We start from the raw sequence: 14199 nt of genomic DNA, 5'->3' as shown, positions 1-14199 counted from the left end.
ATGCACAGCATTTCCAAACTGTCCAGCATAAGTCTTTTGTTACCAAATTGTTGTATTGTCATCTCTTTCTTGTCATTTTTTAAATTTCTCTCTCCTACCTTTGCCCCTTTCTTGTTTATGTTAAAGTCTGGAGAATTTATTGGAGATTACCCGCCTTGGAAGGCATTTTTATATTTTATTTTTTCCATGGCTCACTTTACTACATTCATCAGTCATACTCATAACAGATAGCGTTCCACAGTTTATCACTGGGAGCCCGGCTCACCAGCAGGTGTGCACACACGCATACGCACCCATGCCAGCATGTGCTCTATGTATGCGCTTTATGTAGCATCGCACTGTTGTTCGTGTTTTCGTGGAAACATGTTCATATCTCTCCGTGCTTGAGTGTGAATTACGATCAGGCAGCCAGACTTCCATGTGTCTGGCTGCCTGATCGTAACTCATCCGGAGAGAAAAGACGTGCGCGCACACACACACACACACACACACACACACGCACACACACACACACACACACACACACACACCCACCCCTCTCTGGAAGCTTTCAGTCACAGATCGTATACAGCCGCCCTGTGTGCGTATTTGTGCATGCACACAAGCTCAGCATGTATAGCCATCAAATAATGGCCTTGATAAGATAAAACTTTGATGTGGTGAGGAGATTTAGGGCACTCAAAGAAAAATAAGCACACGTCTGCATGCAGAGGCTTGTTTTATGACTTTCTGTGATTAAAAGACTTAAAAACCGTTTCTGCCAACATAAATATGCAGATTGGGAGCCAGGACGTTCATTATGCTTGAATTCAAAAGCTGATATCTGGTTTTCCACAAGCTTGTTGTTTCATTGGATCCTTTAAAATATGTGAAATATGATTTTGCGTCATCATTTTGTGCAAAATCATATTTTCCCAGTGAGGTTGAAGTTTCCTGTGCACTGTAGAAAGTCCAGAGTACAGTGCCTTGCGAAAGCAATACCTCTTTTTCACATTTCATCACATTATAACCACAAACCTTCATTGTGTTTTATTGGGATTTTCAAGTAACAGACCAACACGAATGACCACATAATAAGTAGAAATAACAATGTATATATTGGTGAGGCTATGAAATTTTTTCTTTTTTAACTTTGAGAGTATGGTCACAATTTTACCTGAATAAACATGTTAAAATTACAAAAAACAGTGATTTTAATTAGAAACAAACTTGGTTATCAGGAACCAACATAACCAGCTCATTTCATGTAGATCTTTATTTGAAATAGACAGCTGTTTTCAGAATCTTTTTAAAGTCCTCCTACTGGTAATAATGTGATGCTGATATGAAATATAACCTTCTCAAAAGTCCCCCTTTTAAATTGTTTTATTTTTTGTGCTGGAGTCCTCATAAAATGTATTATTTATCCTCTTAATATTATGACTTTATTCTTGTAATCTTATACAGAACAATCCTGGAAGAAAATCCGCTGGAAGACCAGGGACTGAAAGCTAAAAAGGTTTACTTTCAGCAGGACAGCATGATGTTAAAATACATGTAAAACAATACAGGAATGGCATAGATCAGTGCATATGCATGTGTTAAAATGACCCAGTCAAAGTTCAGGTCTAAATTTAATTAAGAGGTTTTGTTTGATAATTACATATGCTCTGCGTCCGATCTTCGCTGTTTGGCAAAGAAGAATGTGTGAAACATTTAGAGTCACTGGATGTCAAATCTGGTAGAGAAGAACCCCAGAGTTGTTGATCATGTTGCACACCATCCTTTTTAGATTTATATTCTTCTGAAAACCTTTTATTTCCACTAATTCATTGACTACTTTGTGTTTCTGTCACTTGACTTAAAATAAGTCCGAGTCTGTACATTAACACAAATATAACACAAACTTTAACAGAAAACCCCTCCGTCCTTCAGCGCCTCCGTCTCTTGGTATTAGTTCTTCTTTCAGTTCTCATAGTTATGTGTTCTATTTATTAAGATGCCTGCAGCTGTCCTGGGCAGAAGTAGGCCAGGCAAACACATATAAACTCATGCAAGTCCACAGGCGAACCCTGGGACAGAGCCAGTGAGAAGTAGGGCAGGCTAAGCAGCCAGTGTTAACTAAAAGCTCTTCCATCTCAGGAGCAGCCCGTCCCAGAGGAGCAGCATGTCATAACAGTCCTGATTGCACAGCATTTAGGAATGCTTGCGGAATTAACCTCTCAATTCAGAGGGGTCACTCACGATGCGATCTCTACCTCAGATGCCCCCTCTCAATCACACACAGATGCACTTTCACTTGTTCTTCTCCGTTACCATTCCTGCGTGTTGTTGGGTAATTGAGAATAAAAGTGTTGAGAATTTCAGTGCCTTTGCGACGACAAATATTCAAATATATTTTTTAGCCATCCCCTCATGAAGCTGTGAAGTGAAAGAAAGCTGACAGTTAAAATTAGAAAAGTGTTTGTGCTGCAGTTGTATTTGATGTAATAGCATTGGAGTAATACATAGGCCTGTCATGGTAGCAAATTCTGTTGGACCATGAATTGTCCCAATGATTATTGCAATAAACAATTATATTGTTATTTTGAGACCATTTCCAAGTAATGTACAGTACTGCTAATGGCATAATAATGCAAGTTCACCCTCTCAAAGACCAATAAAATTAAATTTTAACACTACAATTGAAAGATCTTTTAAAAATCCAAAATAAATCCCAACCAAAAATAATAAATGAAATGGAAATAAAAAAACACAATGGAAACCATGAATAAGATGGATTATGATGTCTCAAATGTGGAAACAAAATTGCCCTTCAAACAATATTGATAATCAAAATGAAAATTATTGAGCTCTTTAGAATTTGTCATGCAGTTAATTGGCTTAGTAATAAATCACAGGCTTTGTAATAGAAATATGTACAATTTGGTTAAGATTTTGCAATATTTGTAAACCATTTTTAAAAGTGTTTCCATTTTTCCATTCGCATTCTATATTGTGTTGGTCTATGATATGAAACGCAATCTCAAAACACCTTCTTTTTTTGAGGGAATGTCGTGTTTTTACTTCTCTACTCGCTGCTGAAATTGTTTGTTACTTTTTCAGGTGCAGTACAGCGACGCGCAGAGTGGGAAGGATTTTGTGACCTATCTGACCCTGTCCCCAGTGCAAATGACTTTCCACGGCACCGGGAGCACCCTACAAGCCAGCCATGACCAGGTATGTGTGCAAGACAAACATACAAGCTGCATGTTTAATACAACCACACAAATTATTGGGAGTGGATAGAAAAAAAGAAAAGAAATGCTTTGCTCCATTCAGTTCGTATGGACAGAGAAAGAGATTCTACCTAGTAACTACAGTTTGTTTTTTTTAATAACAGTTTTTGGAAATAACTAAATATATATAATTTCAGGCTCTTATTGTTTTTCTTCTTCGTGGCTGTAAAATAGTTTGGGGATGAAAAGAGAGAAAAAGGACAAATACAGCAGCTATTGGACTGTTTTCTTAATTGTATACCAGAAATGTTACATTCATTTTTTTATCACTTTTAGTATCTTTAATGTAAAAAAAGAAATGTCACAGCGAAAGGAATTTTAATATACAATATTAATTTGGAATTGCTACACATTTAGCTAAAGACGTTTTGTAATTCATTTTAAAAAGCCCTTGTAGTTTACAAATATAAGCCATTAGTCAATGTAAAATAGTACAAAAAGATAACTTTTTGTTTGGTTTATTAAATAGTTATAATTAAACCATAATAATGTTTACTTTTTGGTTTCTGGGACTTTAACCGTTACTCTCACAGCATCATGGTCACCTGTGAAGTTTTTCTATCCCACCTAAGTAATCCTCACGCAGAAATCTGTTATTTCTTCCCAAGTTTAGGGCAAATTTCTCCTTTTTTTTCTCTCTCTCCTTCCTCCCTCTCCAGTTTTCTCACTCATTCTCGCTTGCGTACTCCGCTGTATTCAGAAGGAGGCTCTTTGTCTTGCGTTGCCCAAGCAGAAAACCAGTTGCTTACATTCTATCATCTAAACATAGGACGCCCCTTTGTTCAGCGGCCATCAAAGCTTTAATAAAGGGCCGGCCCGGCCCCGAATGGGACAGCTGACAGGGGGCTGGTGTCGCCAACGCTAATGGAGAGCCGAGCCAATATAGGGCAGGCAGGTCTGCGTCCTTGGGACCTGTTGTTGCCAGGAGCACTGGGGCATGACCGACTGTTAGAGAAGGCCTTTCTTTTCCTTCGCTCAGTACAGTGGCGAGTTCGACCACAAAGGGAGCATCTAACAATAAGGGGTCAACGTCAGCAGCCCTTGAAATCCTGCCATACGAACAGACCTCAAGGCGTCGCTCATTTTGTCGGGTCCACCGTTGAACGCTTCAGAGATACTGGAAGTACAGTATGTTGCAAAAATAATGATTGAGCTTTGAGCTTTTCTACGTTTTCTCACACATTACAAATTTGTTTTAATGGGTACAGATGAACACAAAGTGGTGCAGAAAGAAAACGGACTGGGGGTATTTGACATTTTAAATAATAAAATAAACATTTGAAAAGTGTTGAGAATTTCTGTCCATGCTACACTCTGGGATCTCAATTACAGACACTGTAGTCGTCGGTAGAGCTTTCCTGGTTCAGTTCCCAGACTTGGATCAGTTGCAGCCTGAATTCCCCCTTCTTTCAAGTTACTGAGTGATAAAGTCTACTAGTGCCAAAGAAATCTAAGAAAAAAACATGTACTGTGGTCTGTGTGGGGTGATTCCCAATATTGCGTGTGGTGATGGCAGCATCATGCTGTGTGTACTGCTTCTGTGGGGAAAGGGAAGCTGGTTGGAGTTGATGTGAAAATGGATGAAACCAGATACAGAGCACTCTGGGAAGAAGTAGCTGTTAAGTGCCGCAAAACACTTGAGACTTAAACAGACTTGCATTTAGAGCTCCAATTAAATGTTTTAGATCAATTCCTATTGAATATTTATCTATGGGTTAAAATAGTCCAAAGTCCAGAGGTAAATGTACATTAATATTTATTTACTGACCATCTCTGTTAAGTCTGACTGAACTTGAGTTATTTTGCAAAGAATAATCAAGAAATAAATTTAAATATTTCAATTAGATTTCTCAGGCTTGTAGACATGGCCAAGGATTGTTTTTCTAAAAAAAAATTATATTGTGAAGAAGTGTTGTGTATTGCAATATAATAATATTTTGGAGGACTTTAAAAATCATATATATATATATATATATATATATATATATATATATATATATATATATATATATATATATATATACTTTATTTCAAACAAAACTTACATTTAGATGTATAGATGTATAGATTACTGCACATAGTGACAAATTGCAAGCCTTTCATTTCCTATTTATATATTTATGGCTTACACATCATGAAATGTTTTGTTTATGCGACACTTAAAATCCACAATTTATCAGATTTCCACGTGCGAACCTTGTCGCCCACTCGCTCAGCCACGCTCGCTTTGCAAATGGATCTCTGCAGGTAGATACTGTAGATTTGATGAGATAGACTAGAGGATCGCTTCACTAACAACTGATCAAACATCTGATTATACCTTTCCTGGAGCCTGCAGGAGCTGCACACACGCTAACCTGTGACAGCTCAGTCGGAGTCAACCTGGACCTGTCCGGGGGGGTTCCTGCAGCTTATCTGCGCTTCCGTGGAGATTTACGTCACGTTGATGGGAGTAACTGATAGAGATCTCTTGCCAAAGGAAATCCTCTGTTCATCTCCCTCTGTAAAATATGCACGTATGAAGGAGTTTGCAAACACGTAAGAAAAAACACATTAGTCATTTGTCGGTTTCAGAAAGTGGAACCTGAATTATTATTTCTTCATGAATCATATTAATTATATACAGTTTCTCTGAGTGTTCATGTTTTTTGCTTTTAATTAGACAATATGCAACGATTATCTTTTTATTAAAGACACATTAGATGTGCTATCCCTTCAGAGCAAGGAAGCCTGGATTTTAATATTTTAACATGTTATTACTAAATAGTTCTCCACTCTTTTTAAAGGGTAATTTACTTGCTCGGATATCTTTTTTTTTTTTTTTACTAATTTCTCCTTCAGCAATTTTACCCAACAAAGGAAACAAGTGGTAGACAAAAAAGTAGAAATCAATCAACAGACAAATCATGGTTGAGATATATTTTTAAAAAAAATACATATATATCTCCTGAGAAGACCTGAGAAATGCTCCAGCCTTCAGTGGATCATGTAGTGTGTGTGAAGTTTTCAACTAATAGCTCTTGTATGTCATCTGTATAATCTCCGTCCTTTTTTCAAAGATGTAATAGAATTGAGGGGGATGAAGTCTGTTTCTGTGCTGCCCGATTGATTCATAGGTCAAACTTAAGTTCCCTAGAAATAATGAAACAGGCAATTAGGAGGAATTCCACTGAAACTGACCTAAAACCTTTTGTGCTTTTTTTTTTTTTTTTGCTGTATCAGAGAAATGACACAAGATGTGATGCAATATAGGATGATATACTGTAGGATGTATTGTAAGAAATATGTACTCACACCCATTTTTCCTTGTGTGTTGCTTCATTTTATATATATGGTCTCAAAATAACAATGTAATTGTTTATATATATTATATATATATTGTCACACAAGAAAAATCCTGGATTTGTTCAGCTGTATTAACTGCGACAATTTAAGGCAGATTTTTTTTTTCTGTCTGTGAAGCTCTCCACCCACGCATGAAGTCCTCCAAAACTGCAATTTAATTGGTTTTAGGGTTGAAATAAGGAAGAACAGAAAGACGAAGTTAGTTTGAAAGAAAAAAAAGGACAGGGCTGAAGGAAGGAAGGTAAGTCAGACCTAAGGTTTGGAAGACACTTAAAGTAAATCTTCAAATAACTAGCAGACTGAATCATAGATTTACCAATCTTTGATACAGTCAAAGATTAAATCAACAGAGACTTAAGGTTAAGTCTCTCTTGTAGACTTAACCTTAATGACAAACGTCGTCTGCATTTTATCCAAATGAAACCTCCACAGACAGAATCCCTTGCTGGCAGTAGACAGCGCAGCCCTCAGATGCCATAATGCTTGGCCTTGTGCGGAGATTCTTGGAGGGTCTGTGAGAGATATATATACAGCTGAATAACATCCGTGCCATTTACTCTGTGCCATCTGCCGAACACATGTGAGCCTGCGGGCTTCGGAAAGTAGCCTGAAGCTCAAAAGTTCCCTCAAACTTCCCTCCATCTGATAGGAACAGAAATAAAGAGACGTTTAATAGACTTAATAGATAATCTGCATGACTGAGAAGATAAACAACCTTCCTGTTCCTGTTCTCAGTTCCTATATTAAGATGCAGGTTTATTCTTAGAAGGCCTCTTGTTAGAAGTGCAGTTTAACTTAAACCTGCAAGTTGCTCCACATCATTTTGGCTCTTCTCCTTTTTATTACACCCACTCTGATTAGGTAAAACCCCAATCACATTTGTTTATTATAAACTGCAGACAATGACATTTGGCACCACTGCAAGCCTTTTTGACAGACTGATTTCTGTGTTTGCTCTTTTGAGCTGAAATAACTCTCTGGCAGTCTCCACATGGCGGCAAGGGGACGCAAGGGGGGCAGAGCCCCACTCTGCTTTGTGCGAGGTGTTGCTGGCCCAACATGTGCGACTCGCAATCGAAGATGACAGGGTGACTGTTTTCTGCCACCAGATCCTGTGTGTATCTGTGTGTATTTGGGGGTGTTTATGGCTGCTTTGCGTGCAGATTCGTCCTCAGCTGAGTCACCCCCCGGGTCTTAGAAGCCCCCATCGCCCAGGTCATCAGCTGTGGCCGCTTGGATCTCCTGCGGCAGGAGGACTTTTTGACTGATTTGATATGATATTTTAGCCATCCTGCGTCAGGATTAAAATGTGTCGCTGACATGTTTTTAGGTTGGCTGTTTTGTTTTTTTGTTTTGTTTTTTGCAGTAAATTTCCAGATCTTCATAACTATTAGAAAGATTTCATTTACAGAAGTAGTTTTATTATAGTGAAAATGCTCTTACAGAGCCAAACCATGCTTTACCAAAACACAGTTCTGGTCACATACCTGCACCTTTGACTCTTTCTTTACACCACTGTAAACACACAGATAATCCCTCAAGTCCGTTGCCAATACAAAACCTCCCTAAAGTAGGAGAAACGTTGCCTTGGTAGAGAGCTTAAGGAAGTTGTTGGTAAAAACTGTGTTTGATTACAAGATGCTGACATTCCATAATGGTCTTTTTGGCTGTAATCATGCAGAAGGTGGGTATGATGTTTGCAGTAAGGGGAAATTAGGCGGCCACATTGTTGCTTTTATTGCAATTCCCACCCCTGATTTTTACAACCACATGCAAAAATACTCTTTGCCCTAATGTACCTACTTACTTCCTTGAACCGTAATTTATTTTATTGGGGTTTTATGTGATAGAACTACATGAAACTCCTCGCTAACCATAATTGTCATTTTGGGAGACAAATAAATTGGGTTTTTTTTTTGTTGTTGTTGTTTTTTATTATTATTGTTGTTATTTATAAGTCTTGACTAATAAAAATCAGAAAACTGTGAACTGTATTTATATTCTGCCTCATTTACACCATTATACCTAATTAAAATCCAGTACATCTGTTTGCCATTCTCGCCATACACATACTGTAACTGCTCTGTGAAGACTTGAGAGGGTTGCTAGAGAACATTAGATGACAGACAGGATTATGGAGACAAAGGAACACAGCTGACACTTAAATGATAAATTGTGGAGACCTTTATGGCAGGATGCAGTTCTAAAACAGTATCCTAAACTAGGAACAACTCATTTGAGTTCGGTTCAATCCATCACCAGCAAATTCAGAGAGTATGGCACAATTGCAAACCTCTGGAGGGAGTCCAGAAATCCACAGCACAAGTTTCAGAGTCTATGCCAAAAACATAAACAGGGAAGCTGCTCAGGTTTGACAGGAAGAATGATGGAGCTAAATACAGGGCGAAACTGTTCCGCTCCCAATGTGAAAAGGTTCTTACTGACACACCTTAAGCGACTTGTGATATTGCAGGGACAATAGAGTTTAGATTGGGCCTAAAGATATCCAATCCGACCCTGAACTAGCCTGATCCGACCCAACTAATAAACTTTTATTATAGGCCCGAAGTAAACCCAACATATTGACCACCATTTAAGTAAGCAGTGTTACACTTTTAGCTTTTGCTTAATGTCTTCCAACTCAGTCTTGTTGCTTGTTTTAACCGCAGGGCTCTTTTAAACGTTTCATTTTTGATCCGTTGAAAATCATAAAAACAGAGAAGCGCATCTTTTACTCCTGTCTTTTCGGTGACGCAGGTCAATTCGGGCAAATTCGCTGAGGAGCATGAGCTTATTATTTACCCATTTGTAAGTGAAACCACACCATAGCTTGAACTTCTTTTAGAAAGCCAGCAGTGATACCAAGACTTCGCAAAGTCTAGCAGAGACCAGTAGAAAAGGCAACTGCTGGCCAGGTCTTCAGAGGTCCCCCATGGAGCCGAGCAGAGCAGTGGGAGAGTAAGCTGCAGAGGGCCAGAGGTTGAACAAGCCTTATGTTTGAAGTCTTCCTCCCCGACGGCCCTGCAGACGTTACCCCAGGCCGGGCTCTTCTCGGGGGGTCCCACTTGAGTGTTACCCAACCAGTCCGGCAGCTGTCGGACAGCTTCTCCTCCCTGCTTATCTGTCTTGCCTGTCTCGTCTTTATGTACCAGTGTTGTGTAACCAAGCGCAGCACCTGGAGGTGTCCTAAATCATTAAAATGCCGAAAATATCCACATTGAACGGTTTAAATGTGAACGTTTTTTTTTGTTTTTTTTTCAGTAGGCGACCATTCTTGTTAGAATTAATCCTTTAATTTTTGTTGTTGTAGTTTTAAACCCATACATAAAGTCTGGATATTAACGAGGTTATGCAACTGTCAGTGTGCATTATTTATGGAGATACTGACAGCTGCGTGACTGTAGTGGAAAAATCAGGAGAAAGAGGTGTTTTCATCTCTGGATTCTGTTGAACATCCTTCCTGTTCAAAAGCACGATTAAAAACAAGCCAAAAAAGTTTGGAGATAAAACTAAACATTTGCTAGACATCAAACCGCAGCTGAGTGAAGTGATCCAAGAATTTGGCTCGCGGGAGCATTCATCTGTTGCTTCTATGCGCCGAGCCAGTCTGCAAACTCCTTTAGGCCCAGATTCAAAACATTACTGAGAATAGTCACTGCGGAGCGCCACTTAAAGCTGCAGCTGGAAGACCCGACTTTCCATAAATGCTTAACAAGGCCTGGACTTTATCGTCCCATCACCACCCTGTTCCCGCCTCGGAGTGAGGACAAAGTGAAGCGTCCACCGAGTGATCCATCACTCCCGCCTGTCTTCCCGCGTGCCCTCCTCAGGAAACACCTTTCAGACCGAGAGATTAGAGGGTGACTGGAGAGGAGAGGAGTAGTGAAAGAATGATGGAGGAGGAAGAAGAATGGGTAAACGACTGGAGAGGGATGACGGGAAAGGGAGAGACTGGACAGAAACTGATTAAGTGGGCACCGTGAAGATTGATGAGCAGAAAAAATGAGAAAATAGAGGATAGGCATGGTGGGTTTTTCTTTTTTCTTCTTCTTCCTTTTTTTGCACGCTACAGGAAGAGATGACCTATGAAGAGAGAATAAACATGAACTTGGCCATTAAAGGATGTGATGATAGCTTTAAGTGGTCCCTTGGAACGTCAGTTTGTCTATAAAGTGTGGACACGCTGTGGAACAAAACATGCACAGTATCGAATTTCTTTTCTTTTCTTTTTACTTCTGTACAATATGATAAATGACACAATAAAGTTGCTTATATTTATTAACTAATATTAACTTTCATATACTGCTTAGTGTTTAGTATGTTGCGCCAGTTTGTCCATTTCCTTCAGTATGAAAATGCTTCTAAATAAAAAAATCTGAAATGTGTGGCTTGCATTACGTTTCGGTCCCATTTTTTATCCTTGTACTTATCAGATGCAGAAGTCGCCTGATTAGGAAGAAGACTCAGCCTTTGTCTGAATTTAATCTCAGTATAAAACCAGCTGAGGTTTGTTGGTGTACACTGGAGAACAAACAGTATCATGAAAACCAAGAGACACTGCAGATGGATCAGAGATTTAAAAAGAATAATAATTAGAATGGACTAAAGATGGGACATGACATAAAACAGTATTACAAACTTCACAATAACTGTAAAGATTTACAGCTTATGTAGAAGAATCTGTCGACAGGCCAATTATTAGTTCTGCACAAAACAAATTTGGTAGATTTGATTTATTGCACAAAATTCCTGGAATATGTTGAAGTTTGTCACTGTATGTGAAAAGTTCAGAGTATGAATGGCAAAAGTTTGGAATTATTCCTTTTATTTAAAAAAAATAAGTTTGGGCTTGAGGTTTTCTGTTTGGACGTATTTTTTTTATTTTGTTTTTAACATGGCATCTCTTGAATTATTTAAAATATGTGCAGAATTATCAGACTCCTCTGTTCTTGACTGTGTAGAGCAAATCCATCAGCTGCTTCAGATTAAATTCAATGTAATGTTGCATATCTAAAAACTGGATTCTAGAAATTATATCACAAAAAAACATGTCTTGGCTCGTCATAGTTGGTAAAAAAAAAAAAAAAAGCCACATTGATTAACAATTGTAAAACTGTATTTTAACTATAATGTTATTGTGAATTTTAAATGTGCATTTAATGTGTGCCACTCTTTCCCATGTTGTTTATAAACCTGCCAGTCCTGTGTGATTCCTCATGGCAACCTAAGGTGCTAGATTCATTATCACATTCCTGTTAAGAGGAACAAGATGCTTGGCAGTGGCCTTGCTGTCCTCAGTGCCATTAGGCTGCACGTGTGATTTCCCACACACGCAAATTTGGTGTGGCTAAAGGTCCGTAAAGCAATTGCACCTTTCTTAACTCATCACCTCCGTGGGAGGCATCAGCCAGCCGGGCTGCTACCAACCGCTCTTTGTAGTGTCTCTGGCTCATTACCTTAATGTCATTTGATCCTGAGTGATAGTCCGCTTTGCTGAAAAGGTCCCCCAGATAAGGACTACATATTAAGGTTTTTTTTTTTTTTTTTTTCAAACCTTCTGCTTTATCTTTCCCACCCGCCCAAGCGAAAATGTGTGAGATCTGTCACCTGTAGGGAGATCGCCTTTTCTACTGCAAACTCGCCTCAGTTTTCACTCCTCAAAGGTTTATAATCCGGCTTTTTTTCTTAATCGGCATTATGCGACTCTCGTTTCATTGTAACTGACCTCACGTCGCAAAAAAAAAAAAAAAGTCACAGGTATATCTTCAAAGCCTTTGCAATCACCGACCTTTGCAACCTTGAGTATTCCTTTGAGTTCTTTAAATCTAATCCATTTTAATACAACTCTGTCAGTCTTATGCCAAACTGCTGGGCCAAATCATGACACCAATTTGTATAAATCTGTCAAATATCTTGTTCCACCCCTAAATTCCAATAAAATGCATGAATTGGATTTCAATAAAGCAACATCTAGTGCTGTCAGTCCTACTTGAAACTGTGCAAGACGATCTACTTTATTAAAAGAAAGAAAAACGCTTGATATGCGATACCCGTCTTGTGGTTAAAAACTTAATAGTTATTCATCACAGCGGCACTCAAAAAAACAGATTACTCTATGACAGTAATTGCTAGGTAACATGTTTAGGCTCAAAGGCATAAAAACAGCGGCTGTATTATGTGCAAATGTGCTAAGTTGCTAAACAATGACCACTATTGTTGGTTTTTAATATGCTTCTTGGTTGATTTGCTGACTTCATAAAATAACATTACAAGGACGGGTTTTGTGCTCTCTTAAGTTCCTCCTGAACCCATATCAGCAGCTATCTGGCAGAATACCAACGTGTTTAGGAGTAGTTAACTGGTCATTTATTGTCCCATGTCTGTACCCTCTGCCTGTGTCTGGATTTATGGAGATGAGCTTAGCGACTGGGGAATGTTTTCCTATCCGTCTCTGCCCCACAACCACCTCCGTCTCATCTGGACTTCAACTCATTCTCGGGCCTTCAACATCAGACATTCTGAAGGCCTGAAAACATCAGTCCCATCGGGGGTAGACACAATTTACGACTCAAGTGTCATGTGTTAACACCCTATTGTGTCTGCGTGCCTCGAACTGTATCTTCATTATCCCATAAAAGCTCTGCTGCAAAGCCACAAGTGTCAACTTGCACTCTGATTTGCATGCAAATTCATCCCAGCCGCTTAGCATTTAGGGGTAATAAGGGAAGATTAAGTAAACTAAACAAATGTTAGAGGAAGGAAGCACCGGAAGAAGTGAAAAGGTTAGTGCAGCTGAGTCACTGTGAGGCTTGACATGAAGCAAGTATCTTTTTCTGATTATGATCTGGTGATGCAGCAAGTTTAATGCATGATATTTTTCTGGAAATTTTAGGTTTAGGTCATATGTCCCACGAACAGCCAATAATCATGAACATAAGAGTAACAAACAGTACGCTGCTGACTTACTGATTATATCACTTTCCCTATTAACTATTCACAAACCAAATTACCAAAAATTTTATACATATTTTATTATTTATGTAATTGTCAAGCAGCAAATAAAAAAGGTATATTCAGGACTGTTAAATTTCCAACTGTCGTGGTTATTATTTATTGTTTTTGTCAGATTTTTATCCTTAGAGCACTTCTTTTTTTATTAAACTGTTTTCGATTTCTTCAGGGGTTTTTTGTGTGACATTGATTCAGAAAAAAATGCCTTCAGCTTCCTTCCATTAAACAATTTGTTTTAAATTCTGTGCGTAACTTTTCTGACTTTATTGGAAAGTAAAATTTTTCATTGCCTGAAGGGCCAAAGCTTTACTCATATTTCTACCCCTTGGTGTTTAATTGTTCTACCCCACGTTTACAAAAGCGAATATCGTCATAAAATAGCATCAGGTAGCATTGTGTTTTGGTACTTTTGCTTCCCTAGCTGCATTTTCTTTTGAATATTCTAGATAGGCTCTATAAAACATGTCCACAAATAATTTATTATCACTTTCAACAGAAAGTGATAATAAAGGTTTTTGCCTATTTGTGAATATTGAATCAAAATAGCTAGGAGTTCACTGTAATGTTAAACACTTTAAACCGGAGA

At 38.5% G+C, this 14199-nt stretch overlaps 1 protein-coding gene across 1 annotated transcript in view; it reads left to right on the top strand.

Moving 5' to 3' along the window:
* Nucleotides 1-14199, top strand: part of stau2 (staufen double-stranded RNA binding protein 2) — an 85730-nt gene that overhangs the window by 55799 nt on the left and 15732 nt on the right. The window contains exon 13 of the mRNA XM_028005130.1: nt 3085-3198. Within this exon, the coding sequence (XP_027860931.1) occupies nt 3085-3198 (114 nt within the window). The remainder of the gene's footprint in view (nt 1-3084; nt 3199-14199) is intronic.

The sequence above is a fragment of the Xiphophorus couchianus genome, chromosome 21 (genome assembly GCF_001444195.1).
Source record: "Xiphophorus couchianus chromosome 21, X_couchianus-1.0, whole genome shotgun sequence".
In the NCBI taxonomy this organism is placed as follows: domain Eukaryota; kingdom Metazoa; phylum Chordata; class Actinopteri; order Cyprinodontiformes; family Poeciliidae; genus Xiphophorus; species Xiphophorus couchianus.
The sequence above is the reverse complement of the archived record's forward strand: the minus strand, read 5'-3'. Positions and strand labels throughout refer to the sequence as shown.